Source organism: Hylobates moloch, unplaced genomic scaffold (genome assembly GCF_009828535.3).
Source record: "Hylobates moloch isolate HMO894 unplaced genomic scaffold, HMol_V3 SCAFFOLD_3, whole genome shotgun sequence".
Taxonomy (NCBI): Eukaryota; Metazoa; Chordata; class Mammalia; order Primates; family Hylobatidae; genus Hylobates; species Hylobates moloch.
Genome location: NW_026652278.1, coordinates 8,623,816 through 8,642,928, shown reverse-complemented (window position 1 = coordinate 8,642,928; position 19,113 = coordinate 8,623,816). Strand labels below are relative to the sequence as shown.

The 19,113-nt window shown below is 40.4% G+C and overlaps 1 protein-coding gene across 1 annotated transcript in view; it reads left to right on the top strand.

The window, feature by feature from the left end:
* ABRAXAS2 (abraxas 2, BRISC complex subunit) overlaps positions 1-18,101 on the top strand; it is a 37,009-nt gene extending 18,908 nt beyond the window's left edge. The window contains exons 3-8 of the mRNA XM_058437006.1: positions 512-578; positions 8,017-8,207; positions 10,210-10,329; positions 10,847-10,931; positions 12,788-12,902; positions 15,938-18,101. Of these exons, the coding sequence (XP_058292989.1) occupies positions 512-578; positions 8,017-8,207; positions 10,210-10,329; positions 10,847-10,931; positions 12,788-12,902; positions 15,938-16,407 (1,048 nt within the window). The 3' untranslated portion in view covers positions 16,408-18,101. The remainder of the gene's footprint in view (positions 1-511; positions 579-8,016; positions 8,208-10,209; positions 10,330-10,846; positions 10,932-12,787; positions 12,903-15,937) is intronic.
* The last annotated feature ends 1,012 nt before the right edge of the window (positions 18,102-19,113 follow it).

Here is a 19,113-nt window from a genome sequence, read left to right as displayed (position 1 = left end):
GTGTTTATCAACGAAACTGGGAATAAAACTTGTGGAATTGTTGGGTCAAACTAATACCTCCCAGCACTGAGGCAAGAATGGAATGAAACAACCTGAGAAAGTAGGCAGCCCAGTGTCTTCTTCCACATCCCACAACTGTTTATTTCCCTTCTTCATTTCTCAGAAAATGAGCTGCTATGTTATCTTTTTTTCATAAGTAATTGATACCTAGAAACAAAGAAAAGATGTCACAGCAGTTTGAAACCCCACATTTTATAATTACTTGCTATCAGCACCTCCCACATGTGGAAGTAATATCTTTTGAATGTAGCAATCTCTTGAGTATTCTTCAATGCAAAAGGTACCTCGTTTCAGAAAAGCATTTGGACTGATTTCTCTTTATGTACCTGTGTAAACCTGTGTAAGGTGAGAAATTAGGTCTTCATTAGGGTTACCACAGGCACATGCAGCTAAGCACGTCTATGTCACAATACTATGTGGTTTTAGTAAAAGATTTTTTTCTCTTAAACAGTTTTTATGACTACGCAAGCAAAGTGAATGAGGAGAGTTTGGACAGGATTCTTAAAGATCGGAGAAAGGTATGTTCTGTTTGTTGCCCAGTATGATTCTGAAATCGTTCCTTACCACTCAAAAGCTAAAACCAGACAGGAATGTAAAATGGAACAATAAGATTTCATGTTAATATGTAAGAGTTTTGTTAACCTACATAGATTTTTTGATATATCAATAGAAAAAAATTTATTTATAGCATGATACCATTATTATTACATGCCTGTAATACCAGCTACTCAGGAGGGTGAGGCATGAGAATTGCTAGAACCCGGGCGGCAGAGGTTGCAGTGAGCTGAGATCGCACCACTGCACTCCAGCGTGGGAGACAGAATGAGACTCCATCTCAACTTAAAAAAAAAAAGAAAAGAAAAAAGTTGAACACAGGTGTTTTTCCAAAAGGTCATGTATTTATTATTTCTATCAACATTTGCATATGATGTTCTAGTTATGTATAGACTAGGTAAGCAAGTCTGAATACAACTGAAAATAAACCAAAGTTTTATTGTTTCAGTAGTGTCTAATAATGCCATTTGTAATTGCGTTATACTATGTATGGGTTTTACTTTTTTTACCTTGGGATATTCTATAAAAATAGATCCGTTACTAACCATCTCTTGAGGAAGAAAGTACCAATAAAAGTTTTCAGCTTGTCAAACAGGAAACAAAATGCTGTTGTTTGACAGTGTCAGGAGTAAGTGCAGTTATATTAAAACAACAGCCTTTCTAATGTACAGGAGCAGGTAAGGATAAAAGGAAGAATAGGAAGTGTGGAAGGATAGGTCAAGAAAGGCAAATGGCTTTATGCATGATAGTAAACTCAAGAGCTGCTCCATCCTGGTAGTCTAACCAAGCTGCCTGCCCAACCAGGAAGGGGTGTTAAAGCAGCCACAGGCATCACGTGGTCCAGTGCTCTTGTATTAGTGATTTGCCTGGGAGCAGACATTCTGGAATCTCTTAGCAGCCCGTCCCTCATCTCTCAGATGCTACCTTACCTCCTCATTTTTCATATTTTAAATTATGAATCTTTATTATACTTTTTAAGTTTTTTATTTTTTTAAGATGGAGTCTGGCTCTGTCACCCAGGCTGCAGTGCAGTGGTGCAATCTCGGCTCACTACAAACTCCACCTCCAGTTTCAAGCAATTCTTCTGCCTCAGCCTCCTGAGTAGCTGGGACTACAGGGGTGCGCCACCACACCTGGCTAATTTTTACATTTTTAGTAGAAACGGGGTTTCACCATGTTGCCCAGGCTGGTCTCGAACTCAAGTGATCCACCTGCCTCGGCCTCCCAAAGTGTTGGAATTACAGGCATGAGCCACTGCAGCCAGCCATAAATCTTAATTATACTTTCTAAAACTAAAATTTGTTCTATAAAGATTCTTTTTGGAGCACAATTTTCTAGAGCACTCACTACATATTAGAATTACCAGGAAGTATTTTTTAAAAACAGATTTCAAATTTTTATTTCATTTGTATTTATTTATTTTGAGATGGGGGTCTCATGCTGTCCTCCAGGCTGGAGTGCAGTGGCATGATCATGGCTCACTGCAGCCTCGACCTACCAGGCTCAGGTGATCCTCCCACCTCAGCCCCCCAAGTAGCTGGAACTACAGGTATGCACCACCACACCTGGCTAATTTTTTGTTTTTAGTACAAACGGGGTTTTACCATGTTGCTGAGGCTGGTCTCAAAGTCCTGGGCTCAAGTGATCTGCCCACCTCGGCCTCCCAAGTGCTGGGATTACAGGTGTGAGCCACTGCACCTGGCAGATTTCAAAATTTTAAGTGAGAAAAATGAGTAACAACCATGAACAGGAAGTTCACAAGAGAAAGAAGAAATCGGCTGGGTGCAGTGGCTCATGCCTATAATCCCAGCACTTGGGGAGGCCGAGGCAGGTGGGTCACGAGGTCAGGAGATCGAGACCATCCTGGCTAACACGGTGAAACCCTGTCTCTACTAAAAATACAAAAAATTAGCCAGGAGTGGTGGCACGCGCCTCTTGTCCCAGGTACTCGGGAGGCTGAGGCAGGAGAATCGCTTGAACCTGGGAGGCGGAGGTTGTAGTAAGCTGAGATCGCGCCACTGCACACTCCAGCCTGGGTGACAGAGCGAGACCCTGTCTTGGAAAAAAAAAAAGAAAGAAGAAATCCACAAATGGCCAAGAAACAACTGAAAAGATACTCTACCTCAATCAGGAAACACAAATTGAAACGAGATACTATTTTTTGCCCATAAGATTGGCAAGAGACTAAAAAGGTTAGTAATATCCAGTGTTGGCAAGGCTGCGGGTAATGGGGAAGCAGTAGTTGGTGGAATCGAAATTAATACAGAGATTTGGGAGGACAGTTTTGCAGTCACCGAAAGAATTTTGAATATGCCATTTTACCTCTAGGAATCTGGCTCAAGAAAATAATTTTACATGGGCACAAAAATACAAAAACCTGGAATAATTGAACACTTGAACTCTGTGCAGGGCCATGTTCTGCACACATCACATATATTGATACATTTAATCCTTGCACCAGACCCGTGAGGCAAATTACTCATTTTATGGTTGAGTAAACTAAGGTTAAATCATTTGCTTAAGGTCATCAGCAATTCATGGTGGAGCCATGGTTTAAACCAAGCCGTCTGGTCTCAATCCAGCGCACAACGATGTTTGTTATTTGGTTATTTTGTAGGGGGGGATTTTGAAAGCAACCTAAATGTCCAGCAGTGGGGAACAGTGAAGTCAGTTCTGTTGGTGCTTCCATACTATGGGAGATGAAGCAGTCCTTACAAAGAAGGAGAGAGGTTTTCATGTAATGACATAGAAAGATCTCTAAGTTATGTTACATGAAAAAAAGCAGTATTGTAGTTTGAGTCCATTTTATATAACAACAAAAGCCTGAGTGAGTGTTCAAATACACAGGAAACGATCTGAAAGGATGCTAGACAGACTTAGGAAAGGGAGTGAATAAAGGGTGCAGGTATCTATTGATGAAGAAAGAATTTATTTGATAAGGTTTTTTTTCTTTTAATGACTATGTATTTTATAATTGAAAATAAATTGAAAACAAAGACTCTACAGCCGGGCGTGGTGGCTCATGCCTGTAATCCCAGCACTTTGGGAGGCTGAGGCAGACGGATCACCTGAGGTCAGGAGTTCAAGACCTGCCTGGCCAACATGGCAAAACCCTGTCTCTACAAAAATACAAAAATTAGCTGGGCATGGTGGCGGGTGCTTATAATCCCAGCTACTTGGAAGCCTGAGGCAGGAGAATGGCTTGAACCCGGGAGGTGGAGGTTGCAGTGAGCCGAGATCGCATCATTGCACTCCAGCCTGGGCGACAGAGCAAGACTCCAACTCAAAAAAAAAAGTAAGACTCTTACTATGTAGTCTTTTCAATAGTAGGTAGGGACACATTTGTAAATTAATTTTGGCATTTTTAAGAAGGTTTGCTGTTTGAGACACAGAAGGCCACTCGTTGGTTGCTATCTAGAGTTGACTGCTTTTTCTGCAGCCAAGAGTCTCAAAACAGTTAAAAGTTGGTCTATAGTTTTGATTTTATAGAATTTTGTGCTAAAACAAATGTTTGTGTTCTCCTTTGCAATTAGTGATACGAGTTTGTTGCTTCACTTTACTTGGAAAATATGTTTCATTTCCATGATATTTGTTGAGAGTGGGAGCTATATATTTCCTTTGGTACCTTACAGAAAGTATGAACTCTGTAAGGATTTTTTTTCAAAAATCTGAATTTCCAGCACAGAGATGATATATAATACTTAGATTTCAAAAAAAAGCTTTATAATTCTTATTTGGATTTTTTTCCCCTAGAATAAGTACAAAATTTTATCTTTACCTCAAAAGGGTGGTTATATAACCCACAAGGTACATGTAAAATGTTAGGCTTAAGATAGAGGCTAATGTGGCCGGGCACGGTGGCTCACGCTTGTAATCCCAGCACTTTGGGAGGCCAAGGCGGGCGGATCACGAGGTCAGGAGATCGAGACCACGGTGAAACCCCGTCTCTACTAAAAATACAAAAAAAATTAGCCGGGCGAGGTGGCGGGCGCCTGTAGTCCCAGCTACTCGGAGGGGCTGAGGCAGGAGAATGGCGTGAACCCAGGAGGCGGAGCTTGCAGTGAGCCGAGATCGCGCCACTGCACTCCAGCCTGGGCGACAGAGCGAGACTCCGTCTCAAAAAAAAAAACAAAGATAGAGGCTAATGTTTTTGATAAGAAAATCCCCCAGTAGGTACAGTTTGGTCACGGGCTGAATTACTGTTCTGGCAGAATCCATATGTGCTTACAACGTTTGCACAAGCCTCAGGTTTTAGGCTAAGGCCAAACAAAGCAAGTAAGGAGGATTCGTGCTTTCCGGAAGCTCTGAAATTGATAACAGTAACTGAAACAGCCATCCTTGTATCATCATAAGGCCAAAAGAACACAAGCTAGAGACAATAAACGTGCCCATATTGGGATGAAAATGTAAGCAAATGTCTAGCATAGAGAATAGTCTATGGTCTGTGGATAGAATAGTCTGTGTGAAAAATTGACTGAGAAACATAAGCAGAGACAAGGTTTTAGGGAAAGATACCCATAATTCTTCATCGTGTCCCAAATATAGCTATGCAAAATGTGCTTTTCAACATCAGTGACTTAGTTTCTCAGTAGCTTTGCAACTAGTTTGTTCGTTAACTCTAAAAGGTAGAATCAAAGATATCACCAATACACATTAATTTGGCATCTCATCCTTCATTGATGAGAATGACAGGAGAATCTGTTTTGTTTTGTTTTGTTTTTTGAGACAGGGTCTCGCTCTGTTAGCCACCCTGGTACAACGGCATGATCACAGCTCACTGTAGCCTGGCCCTCCTGGGCTCAAATGATCCTCCTGCCTCAGCCTCCTGGGTAGCTAGGACCATAGGCATGTGCTTTTTAAATTTTTTGCAGAGATGGGGTCTTGCTATCTTGCTCAGGCTGGGCTCAAACTCCTGGGCTCAAGTGATCCTCCTGCCTTGGCCTCCCAAAGTGCTTGGATTACAGTAATGAGTCACCACACCCAGCCAGGAGAATCTTTTTAAAACTATTGGCATATATCAAATCAATAAGCTATTATATGCCAGGCACTGTGGCTCACGCCTGTAATCCCAGCACTTTGGGAGGCTGAGGCTGGCAGATCACTGGAGGTCAGCAGTTCGAGACCAGTCTGGCCAACATGGTGAAATCCCATCTCTACTAAAAATGCAGCTGGTTGTGGCAATACACTCCTGTAATCCCAGCTACTTAGGAGGCTGAGGCATGAGAATTACTTGAACCTAGGAGGTGGAGGTTGCTGTGAGCCAAGATCGCGCCACTGCTCTCCAGCCTGGGCCACAGAGCAAGACTCCATCTCAAAAACAAAACAAACAAACAAACAAACAAAAAAGGCAGCTAGGAAAAAAATGAAATAAAATAGTTCGAATTGGCGTAACTGAAAAGCACCATTACTCATCCAATAGCCACTTGCAAGATTCTGCCAGTCAATGAGTATTTCATGAAAACAGCCAGTGTGCTGAGCACTGTTCAGGTCTTTGCAGGAAGGCAGGGGAAGTGTGGGGCATGCCTGAGGTCTGCTGAGTAGGTAATTCCAACATTCCAAGTAGGAGTTGGGTACAGAGTATTGAATCTTAGAATGAAATGTGCCGTGTTCACATACATCAATAGCTCTCTCTAATTGTATCCAAGTTTTCTTGAAAGGAAAACTACTTTTACCTTTTTTATGGCCACCATCATGTCTAGTATAGAATGTGAAAGTTAGTGTTGCCCAGTGGAAAGAGGCAGGCATCTTGATTCCACATCTTGGCTGTCACTCATGAGCTCTGTAACTTCAGACAAAACATCTCTTCTATCAGATTATATACTGAGGCCAGGCACAGTGGCTCAATGCCTGTAATCGCAGCACTTTAGGAGGGTGAGGCAGGTGGATCACTTGAGGTCAGGAGTTCGAGACCCACCTAGCCAACATGGTGAAACCTCATCTCTACTAAAAATAAATTAGCCGGGCGTGGTGGCACATGCCTGTAATACCAGCTGCTCGGGAGGCTGAAGCAGGAGAATCGCTTGAACCCGGGAGGCGGAGGTTGCCGTGAGCCGAGATCACGCCACTGCACTCTAGCCTGAGTGACAATGCAAGACTGTCTCAAAAAAAAAAAAAAAAGATTATATCCTGAGACAAAGGCTTGGGTTTTCTTTTTATTTAAGAGATATAGAATTAATTGCTTTAATCTATGGGAAGATATGTTTTATGTTCAGTAGTACTCCTTGAGTCAGGAACTATTGCTTATTTCTTTGTTCTCTGTAGTTCATTGCATGTGATATGAACTCAATGGAGAAAACATTATTCACTTAGAGTGGTGTAATAATTAGTGAAATTATTTGTGACAATGCTAGCCTCAGCAAAAGTTGGCTTACTTTCTACATGAAAATGTCAAAACAATCTAAATTTACTGTTAATTTTAATTTTAATATGACTCTAATAGATTTAAACTACCTTTGCTTCTTAAAACAAGATTTTAACTCAGAGTTGGTTTCAAAGAAGGAAGCTGTATGAAGATTGATCTTCTAATAAAGAATTAAATGTTTTGACAACAGATGTTTTTAAATTTCAATATGCAAAAGAAAAATTCAGAAACTTACTGAAATTCAGATTCCTGGCTCTATCTTGAGAGGTTCTGATTCTGCAGATTTGGGTGGGGTCCAGGAATCTGCACTTTAGGGGTGGGGTCCAGGAATCTGCACTTTAGGGGTGGGGTCCAGGAATCTGCACTTCAGCAGTCTTTCAGATATCTCTGAAGTTATCTGTCTTCCTGATGACCAACAAATCACATTATGAGAAGTATTCTTCCAGAGAGCATAACAGTTTCATGAGCCAGTTTAGTTATGCTATAGTTAGAGCTGACAAAGCTAAACTTTTAAAATAGATTTATCGAGGTAAAATTGACATATAATACATATTTCAAATGTATGCTCTTAGAAGTTTGATGTATGTGTAAACTTGTGAAACCATCACCATGTTAAGAAAATGTGCATCTCTTTCACCTACGAAAGCTTCCTCGTGCCTTTCCAGTCCTGCCTTCTCCCCCCATTCCTGTTAACCACTGATCTGCTTTATGTCACTAGATTAGTTTTCGTTTTCTAGAATTTTGTATAAATAGAATCCTATAACCTATACTTCTTTTAGTGAGGAGGTGTCTAGCTTCCTTCACTCAGCATAGTTATTTTGGGACTCATTCATGTTCCTTTTTATCACTAAGTAGGATTCCAGTGTATGCCTGAAGCACAGTCTGTTTATCCATGCTCCTGCTCATGGACGCTTGGGTTGTTCCAGGGTGGGGCTTTTGCACATAAAGCTGCTATGAACATTTGTGCACATGTGTTTGTATGGATCCATTCAGAATTAAATTTGTAAGATTTCATGCAACTTTTCACACTTTTCTTTCAGAAAGTCATTGGGTGGTACAGATTCCGACGCAATACGCAGCAGCAGATGTCCTACAGAGAGCAGGTTCTTCACAAGCAGCTCACCCACATCCTCGGCGTGCCCGACCTCGTCTTTCTTCTCTTCAGCTTCATCTCCACTGCCAACAATTCCACTCACGCTTTAGAATACGTACTCTTTAGACCAAATAGAAGGTAAAGCTTGCTTTTCCACCTGCCTCACATATAAGAAGGATGTTGGGACCAGGCGCAGTGGCTCACGCCTGTAATCCCAGCACTTTGGGAGGCCGAGGCGGATGGATCACGAGGTCAAGAGATCGAGACCATCCTGGCCAACATGGTGAAATTCAAAAATTAGCTGGGTGTGGTAGCACGTGCCTGTATTCCCAGCTACTCTGGAGGCTGAGGCAGAAGAATCGCTTGAACCCGGAGGCAGAGGTTGCAGTGAGCCGAGATTGTGCTACTGCACTCCTGCCTGGCAACAGAGCAAGAATCTGTCGCAAAAAAAAAAAAAAAAAAAGGACGTTGGTACAAGTCATTGAGATTTGTGACTTCAAAAATGTGCATTATAGTGCATTTTATGCTTTTGTGTTTTTTTTGTTTTTTTTTTTTTTTGAGACGGAGTCCAGCTCTGTCACTCAGATTGGAGTACAGTGGTGTAATCTCGGCTCACTGCAACCTCTGCTTCCCGGGTTCAAGCGATTCTCTTGCCTCAGCCTCTCGATTAGCTGGGATTACAGGCACACACCACCATGCTGGCTAATTTTTTTGTATTTTTAGTAGAGACGGGGTTTTGCCCATGTTGGCCAGGCTGGTTTTGAACTCCTGACCTGAGGTGATCCACCTGCCTCGGCCTCCCAAAACTTTTTGCATCTTTAAATAAAAACTTGTATTATTCCCTTTAGCTCTTTTTGTGGTTACAGAAGGTATTTTTCTTGTCAGTTATTTACATAAAATTGTTTTTGGATCAAGAAGCATTAACAAGACGTGTATTATGCATAAATTCTGATAAGGAATAAACAGCTGGAAATCATCATTTGCTTCTCCATAATCCACTATGTGGAAATGCAGTTTTATTGCTGTGGAAGTCTGATTATAATTTTGAAACATAAATTTCAAATACAAAATTGTGAAATTGATCCACCTGCTGGTTAGTAAGGGTTTTGCATTGTGAACTTGTTAAACCAAAAAAAAAAAACAAAAAAAAACCACCCCTATGATTATATGATCATGTTGTCTGTTTGTAAACAGCAAAATGGTTTCCCTCTGGAAGTTTATTTTTTGTAGAATAAATTAAATTGACATGAGTGAAAATAATTGTTAATTGTTAAAAAGGTTTTTATAAGATTTCATTATGTAATCTGTGGGTATTTCTTGAGCACTTACAACAGGCTCAGCATTGTGTCAGTCACTGTGGGTATACAAAAGATGTGTAAGGCATGACCTCTGCTCTCAAGGAGTTGATAAGCAAGGTTTTACTTTACAGGAAGGGAAAACATTACTAATTCATGTATCCTTGGGTTGTCTGTAGAAGGAGGTGCTCCGTGAGACCTTCCCGTTAGTTTACCAATGTCAGCAACTAAGACTCCTATCATCAAGCCCCATTCTTTTTTTAGTTAATTAATTTTATTTATTTTAATTTTATTATTACTATTATTTTAGAGAAAGGGTCTTGCCCTGTCACCAGGCTAGAGTACAGTGGCACTATCATAGTTCACTGCAACCTTGAACTCCTGATCCTGTCACCTCAGCCTCTTAAGTAGCTGGGACTATAGGCACATGCCACCACGCATGCCCTTTTTTAAAAATTATTTATTTATTTAGAGATATAGTCTCGCTGTCACCTAGGCTGGAGTGCAGTGGCACGATCTTGACTCATTGCAACCTCCACTTCCTGGGTTCAAGTGATTCTCCTGCCTCAGCCTCCCAAGTAGCTGGGACTACAGGTGTGCACCACCATGTCCGGCTAATTTTTTTTTCATTTTTAGTAGAGACAAGGTTTCATCATGTTGGCCAAGCTAGTCTTGGTCTCGAACTCCTGACCTCAGGTGATCCGCCTGCCTCGGCCTCCCAAGGTGCTGAGATTAGAGGTGTGAGCCACCACACCCAGCCCCTTTTTTTTTTTAAACTGTCAATCTCACTTGAATATGATAGAATGGTACATTTAACATGATCTCTTTCTGAATTTTTCTCATAGGTATAATCAAAGGATATCGCTCGCTATTCCCAATCTAGGAAATACTAGCCAGCAAGAGTACAAAGTGTCTTCAGTGCCAAATACTTCTCAGAGTTATGCCAAAGTGATTAAAGAACATGGGTAAGTTGAAAGGTAAAGTGCGAGTTTTTTCTTTTGTCAGCAATATTTCTTTTGTTAATAACATTTAAAAGGTGTATGGAAAAATGTAAAACCGAGTTTGATATGATTAAAATTGAAGACTACAGTAAGGTAATTGTCTAGATACCACCAGCATATATCAAAATTTTGTTCTTGTTGAAAAGATAGTTTACTTTTATGAATTTTTTAAATCATTTGCCACAATATTTTTTGTAATTGATACAAAAGATTTGGATAGAGTATTATTTCTGAGGTTCTAAAAGCTAAACATAGTCACTGAAAAATACACAGCTTTTTATTATTTTTTAAATGATCTTGGTAACATGGGTTTTTAAAATTTCTCTTCTGTAATTCTTGTGGTATGGGCATTATTCCTTAAACACTGTCACGTTGGAGTCACAGCATTTAAACAATAAAGTGGAAGAGACAGGAAAAATGCCTTTCCATTTCACAGCAGTTATGATAACCTTGAGGCATCTTTTTTCTGTTTGTCTTCTAGTACTGACTTTTTTGACAAGGATGGAGTGATGAAAGACATCAGGGCGATTTATCAGGTTTATAATGCACTTCAAGAGAAAGTTCAGGTAACTGATTTATTTATTAGTTTTCATCTTATTTGTCTTGCCAAAAAGCTTTTAATTCTACTTTAATTTTGAATTATCTTCCAACTGACAAATAAGAGTTAGGATCCGAAAGTCAGAATCTGCAGAGTCAAGCTGCGGAATAATGATTCGTGCCGTCTTGCAGAAGCCTGGCTCACTCACTCTGTGCCTGAAGTAGATTGTTAATACTACTGTTTCAAATACTTATGGCCGCATTTGTGATAGTAGTTTTTCTAGGAAAATGTAGAAAGGCTTGCTAAGAACATAGCCGTCTCCATCAGTTATATTCTAAGTAGAGACAATATCAAAAGGCAGCCATAACTGGTTGCATCTCTGCTTCTTCATCCTAGTTCACTCACTTTGCCCCCAGCTGCCTCCATCGAGTGGGAGGATCTCGGCAGAGCCTGTTCATTCCTAGTCATTTATGCAACAGACATCGATGGAAACATCTCCTGTGAGCCAAATACTGAGCTCGGTGCTAACAATACTTTCCCACATTCTTTTCATCATCCCTGCTGTGTTCTTAGGAGTAGTTTGCTCTAAAACCTAAGAACAAAAGAGCCTTTGAACTTGCCTTTGAGTACAGCAAAGAAAGTGGTAAAGTTGATGAAGCTCTCCCAGACCTGGAAAAAGCCTGACTTTAAGGAAAAAGGCTTTGGCCCGGCATGATGGCCCACACCTGTCATCCCAGCACTTTGGGAGGCCTAGGCAAGAGGATCGCTTGAGCCAAGGAGTTCGAGATCAGCCTGGGCAGCATAATGAGACCCCATTTCTACAAAATAGTTAAAAATTAGCCAGGTGTGGCAGCATGCACCTGTAGTCCTCAGCTACTTGGGAAGCTGAGGAAAGAGGATTGCTTGAGTCCAGGAGGTCAAGGCTGCAGTGAGCTACAGTTGTGCCACTGCACTCCAGCCCAGGTGACAGAGTGAGACCGCATCTCTAAAATATAAAAATAAAAAGGATGAAGGCCTCAATGAGTAAAAAGAGGAATGAAGGCAGATACTGAAAAAGAGGAAAACAGGCTGAGTTCAGCCCGGGGCAAAAGGAGAAGCATACAAGAGCCATTTCCAGTCTAGTGTTCCAAATCAGGGTCACTGTGCACCTACCAGTATAGAGAACTTTATACAGACTCACTGGTAACCAGCCTACTTTCTGGAAGCTTCTGGTATTTCTGCTATGGAAGGAACTCGCAGTGGAAAATAGCTTTTTGTCCTGAATTCATGACCATGCCCTTTTCAGAATATCAGCACTGGCCAAAAGTGGCTGTTATATTTCATTGTTGATTGAATAAGGCCTGCTTTGAAAATACCAAATCACATAGAGTGTTCTCAGGATTATAAATAGCTAAATTACACAGATGTAGTCTCAGATAGCTATCTTTTATTAAACCTTGACTTTGAAACTTTTTTCAACTTTTCTTTAAAAATATTTTCTGTTAAATTGTCTTATCTGATTTTTTGAATGTTGGTAATAAATAAAAGTTGAAAGCATCATATTCCTGTCTTATCTTTTGTTCTTCCTTTGTATGCTAAACTGGTACCAAGAGTTCCCTTTTCATTTCAATAAAAATGATTAATCAAAGGAAAGAGTAGATCTTTCCTATCTTACCCTTATTGGTCAAGAATTTATAAGCTAAATAGCATAATCATCTTAAAGCAAATCAGTGAATAATAACAATTCTAGTCTTTTGGGCTTTCATGATTTTGTTCTACCTTATGTGGCTGCTTTTTAACTCAATAAACCATCTGGACTTTTCCTAGAGTTGTAATCAGCGCTGAATTTATGGAATGCCTTGTGCTTGAACTTGAAGCTAACCTTGTTGTCATTTTTTTCCTCAGGCAGTGTGTGCAGATGTTGAAAAGAGTGAGCGAGTTGTTGAATCTTGTCAGGCGGAAGTGAACAAATTAAGAAGACAAATCACTCAGAGGAAAAATGAAAAGGAACAAGAAAGAAGTAAGTTTCTTATTAATTTTACCATTCAGTGTCAGGGAAATGTTGTTTTAAACATCAGATTATACTACACAATAAATTATGTGCCTCTTTCTACGCTCATCAAGTCTCAGATTCGCCTGGCTGGGGCAGAGCAGTCTCTTGTTCAGCTTCTCTGGAGGGCAAGGGCTGTTTTTCATAGTAGCCCCCTCAATTCTCTGACACTTGAAGAAAAAGAAGACAAAAGGTAGAAAAGCTAAAGTGGAAATTAGAATAAATCCCAAGAAGTTATTGATACAGATTTGTGTATATATTGACAATCAGATCTAGTTACAGTGAATGTGGTGGTTGTTACTAAGTTAACCCTGGCATGTCCAGCAGCTAGGCACTGTGTCCTGTCTTTTTTTCTAGACGGAATCTCCCTCTGTCACCCAGGCTGGAATCAGTGGCGTGATCTTGGCTCACTGCAACCTCTACCTCCCGGGTTCAAACGATTCTTCTGCCTCAGTCTCCCGAGTAGCTGGGACTATAGGTGTCTGCCACTATGCCCAGCTAATTTTTGGGTTTTTTTTTTTTTTTTTTTTTAGTAGAGATGAGGTTTCACCATGTTGGCCAGGCTGGTCTCGGCCTCAGGTGATCCACCCACCTCAGCCTCCCAAAGTGCTAGGATTACAGGCGTGAGCCACCACACCCAGCCTGTGTCCTGTTTTAATATAGCCTTATAGAGGAGCTACCAAATATTCTTTTAGCTTTATGTCTGGTCTTAGTAAAGGTTTTAAATGTCTAGTTTTGGTAGCAATGGATGAATAGACACCATTAGGCTAAGGAACAAACTGATTGAATGAGAATTAGGCCCATAAACCTAATAATTCCAGCATAACAGCCATGTTTGCTGTAACACCACCAGAATTAATGTCTGTGTGTAAAATTTATAAATGTATGGCAGATAATATCAAGTGTAAAAGATAAGGTTAGGGCTAAACTTTTCTAATTTAATAAGAATATATATAATCCAGTTAAAATGTAACTTATGTTTCCAGGCAAATATAACAGTCTGATTTACTGTTGCATTTTTCTAGAAATAATCAGAAATACAGATAGGGCTGGGCGTGGTGGCTCACGCCTGTAATACCAGCACTTTGGGAGGCTGAGGCAGGCAGATCACCTGAGGTCAGGAGTTCAAGACTAGCCTGGCCAAAGTGGTGATACCTTGTCTGTACTAAAAATACAAAAATTAGCCGGTCATGGTGATGTGCACCTGTAATCCCAGCTACTAGGGAGGCCAAGGCAGGAGAATTCTTGAACCTGGGAGATGGAGGTTGCAGTGAGCCAAGATCATACCACTGCATTCCAGCCTGAGCAACAGAGTGAGACTGTCTCAAAAAAAACTAAATAAATAAAATAAAGAGGCCGAGCGTGCTGGCTCACGTGTAATCCCAGCACTTTGGGAGACCAAAGCAGGCGGATCACGAGGTCAGGAGTTCGAGACCAGCCTGGCCAACATGGTGAAATCCTGTCTCTACTAAAAATACAAAAATTAGCTGGGCGTGGTGGCAGGCACCTGTAATCCCAGCTACTTGGGAGGCTGAGGGAGGAGAATCGTTTGAATCCAGGAGGCGGAGGTTGCAGTGAGCCGAGATCGCACCACTGCACTCCAGCCTGGGCGACAGAGCGAGACTCTGTCTCAAAAAAAAAAGAAAGAAAAACTAGGCCAACCATGGTGGCTCACGCCTGTAATCTCAGCACTTTGGGAGACCGAGGCAGGTGGATCACTGGTGCCCAGGAGTTCAAGACCAGCCTGGGCAACATAGCAAAACCCCATCTCTACTTAAAAAAAAAAAAAAAAAAAATCCAGGCATGGTGGCATGCACCTGTAGCCCCAGCTTCTTGGGAGGCTGAGGTGGGAGAATCACCTGAGCCTGAGAGGTTAAGGGTGCAGTGAGCCGTGATTGTGTCACTGCACTCCAGCCTGGGTGACAGAGTGAGACCCTGTCTCAACAAACAAAAAACTAGGATAGAAAACAGTATAAACCAGGTAATGTCAGCCATGTTTTATATACATGTACAGACAAACACCCAAAGCTGGATAATAAAACTGGAGTTCAGCAAGGATTAGTGACTTCTGTAACACAGCAAGGAAGTGAGGATCTGATACTTACAATTTAGGTCTCTTTGCTTGAAAGCCTGTGCCCTTTTCATCCTGACAGTGTTGTTGGGATGATGGAATTGTGGGCAGCTTTTATTTTCTTTCTTCCTTTCTAAATATTCTAAATATTGTACAAGTGTGTATCAGTTTTATAATATTTTTTAAAAATTGAAATGTTACCTACAAAAACTTTCAAGGCTATATGGATTATATGGGTTCTTTCACAACATTAATAAAAATAGAGTAAAGCTGTGGTTCAGTATCTACTTAATATAGGGTTTTTAAAGTTTTAAGGTGTGTAAGTGTATTATGACAGGTAGCTATAAAGGTGTATAAGTGTATTATTATTTAAGGTGTATAAGTGTATTATTATTTAAGGTGTATAAGTGTATTATGAAAGAGGTGTATTATGACAGGTAGCTATAAAGAAATAGGTTTTTTGATAGGAGGCTGCCAAAGAAAGAATCTCACATTTCCATTCCATGTACAGGACGTTTCCATTTCAACCTTTGGGCCCCACAGTGTGACACAGCAAGCCCCACGCCAGGGAACCAGCACAGGCTGTGGAGCGACAGAGCCTGCATTCTGAGTCTTAGGCCCACTTCCAGCTGTCCCCTTAGTCACATCACCTCACCTTTCAGAACTCTGGTTTCTTTGCATCTATAATGGAAACAGTAATAATAACAATAATGATAACACTTCAGAAATTTGTCATGGCCTTAAATGAATTAATGTGTAGGGAAATATCTTGTAAATTATCAAGTACTGTGCAATTGTAAAATAATTAATTGTAACAGTCAGCTTCATTACCTCACTGCTGTTTTGCAGAACATTCAGGTTGGCCATGTTATACATTGAGATGAAAAGCTGTGAGAATCTAGAAAGTGTTAGAATATTCTTTGTTTTCATCCAGGATTGCAGCAGGCAGTGTTAAGCAGACAGATGCCGTCTGAAAGCTTGGACCCAGTGTTCAGTCCTCGGATGCTGTCTTCTGGGTTTGCAGCTGAAGGTAGAAGTACACTTGGAGATGCAGAGGCCTCGGATCCTCCTCCCCCCTATTCTGATTTTCACCCAAACAATCAAGAAAGTACTTTGAGCCACTCTCGAATGGAAAGGAGTGTCTTTATGCCTCGGCCTCAAGCTGTGGGCTCTTCCAATTATGCTTCCACCAGTGCCGGACTGAAGTATCCTGGAAGTGGGGCTGACCTTCCTCCTCCCCAAAGAGCAGCTGGAGACAGTGGTGAGGATTCAGATGACAGTGATTATGAAAATTTGATTGACCCTACAGAGCCTTCTCATAGTGAATACTCACATTCGAAGGATTCTCAACCCATGACACATCCCGACGAGGACCCCAGGAACACTCAGATCTCCCAGATTTAACTAAACAAAAGAAACTCTCCACCTAGCACTGTTTTTCTTCATTGCTTACTGAGAGGGTTTTTGAGAACTTAATCTGGGGGGAGAACTGCTTTCTCAGATACTTTGACTCCCGAGAAGAGAGTCCTTGTGCACAGAACTTGTGGGAGCCTCCATCCGCTGCTCTTTACCTTTGGATACAGTGTGCAAGTTTCATAACAGAATCATTAAGATAATCAAATTGTCCTAATTCTGGTGCGATTCATGGATGTACTGGTAAATTTAGGCAAAGTGAAACTTATCAGCGTAGTTTCTGTTCTTTAAAATAAATTGGAAATTAGAGACTAAGCACAATTAGTCTATAAATGTTCTATAAATCAAAAACTTACCTCTTGCACTATCATGCCTTGAAATTTACTTTCTCAAAGGGAAACAAGTTTAGCAGCAGCCTTCAAAGAACTTCTTTCTATGATGAGCCAAATTCATCTTTGCCAGAAAAGAAATTTTGATAATTCCAAGAAGCCTGATTGGAACAAATCAGATATACCTTCTCTTGTCTGCATGACTTTGTGAGATGAAAGAGAGGGCTTCCAACTTTTTTCTACTAGCTTGATATGTATTATCACTTAAAATGGTTGCCTTTAAAAAAAAAAGTAGAGATACTAATTACCAGTGAGTAATCATCCAAATAAATACGTCATAAAATAAATTATTTTTTTCTTGATGGATTACAGTGACTACTGTGTTGCACTGGCACATTTATGGTCTCTGTTCTGGAATCTTAGAGGACACACGCAGTGGAGAACAGAAGGAGTGAGTTTTATAATGAACAGATTCCAGACACGGTAGGTTTAGCTGAGTTCATACAGAGGAGATATAACTCATTTAGATCTTCTGACAAATCCTAGTGTTAATTTTATTTGCGGAGGAAAGACATTTAATAAGAAACTGTTTGGGAATCTTGGTGAATAAAGATTCATTTTCAAGCTGAATAACCATACTTATTTTATTTTAAGTTGCCATTTGGGGAATAATTGCAGTATGTGTAGAGACTCTCTTGGAATGCACTCATATTTTTATTTAATGACTACTTGTTTTCTAGTTTTGCCCACAATGTGTAAAACTACTAAGACATTCAGGAGCATGTTGGGCTTCTGGTTTGGAAATGGCAAGACCCACCATTTATGACAAGGACAGCCATGAGGTTAATACTTGGAGTTTAACTGCCTGTCCTTTGAGCTAGTTAAAACCTGTAAGAATAAGGAAGTTGTTGGAGAGGCTTAAAATCTGGGTTCTGAAAAAGTAGTTTCAGTTTATAGGATACACATTTGCTCACTGAGCTCTAGTTCCAATACTAAATTAGAAAGTACCATATAGACCGAAAATGAAATGCTAGAACTGCCATTCTTTGGATCCTCACTCTATGGGGGTCTGTCTTTTAACTACTCTCCTGGTTTCATTGGCCTTACACCACTGCCATTTGATTTAAAACGCTGCAGACCACTTTATCTGCAAATGTGTTCCTTTGTTATCAGCTACCTACTACGCAGCTTCAGCGCCAGTGTGAATTTATTTTTTTTTAAGTGCCATTACCATCTCCTCTGTTCAGATTTTGACATTCAGGAAAATATTTTTATTTTGATGCCATACTGAAATCTACAATGTATATCTGACAAAGCAGTTAAATGTGACAATAAAAAACTTATTTAATCATGGTACCATTGTTTTAATGTCTGTCTCAGCACCGGACAAGGCCTTGCCTCAGTGTACTCATTCTGGCAATTCATCATGGACTTAAAAGAGCTTTTTAAAGGGCATTAAAACTCATCTTCATACAAAATTTTTGTCAGGCTGGTTTCAGGAGACATCCAGGAACACAACTTGCTAAAATGTTTCTATGATTTTCAGGAGTTTCTGTTTCCAAAATGTTTCTGTTGATTTCGTGTTACCTACAGAACTAAGTATCAATTGCGTATAAAATTGAATCTTGGAAAGGTCCCCAAAAGGCATCTTCCACAGAGGAACTGATCTTGTTGAAAGTGACTCCTCAGCCTGGATTTCCTAACAGTGGAGATACTGTAGAACTTGCTGCCCGAGAGCATCTTAGGAATTGTGGGATCACTTTAGAACAGGGTCGGCTGGCTAACAAGTGTATTCTGGATTCTGAGGGAGCCATTCCCGCCGAGTGATGTATCTTTTCCAAAATGCAAGGGGAGAGCGTTTTCAGCAGGGTTGAGTGATGTATCTCTTCCAAAATGCAAGGGGAGAGCGTTTTCAGCAGGGTTTTAACGTGTGAATTACAGCCTTTTAGGATTCTACTCAACATCTCTAAGAATTTGGAGAAAAGGAGACTGGATTCTTTTTACTTACTTCAGTCTGGAAATGCCTGATTACATGTTGTAATTGGTTTTTCTGGAGTAAAATCAAAGCGGAAATCTCATCCCTAAATATTCAGGATACATATTTGTTTTAATTGCAGACACAGTGGGGCATTGACCATAACTGCTTTAACAAAAATATTTAAATTGTCTTATAAGCCTATGTTTTAAGGAGATAAAAATAATCTGGGATGATGTAAAATAAGAATACAGTGGAACTAACTAATGGTTATTAACTGTGTTCTGGGTCTGACTTGCCTTGGCTGTAGGTTTCATTTCAGTTACTGAGAGATCTCTTCCTTTTTTCATTAGGATCTGCTTCATCCTTTCCCATAGCAAACCTGAATTCCAC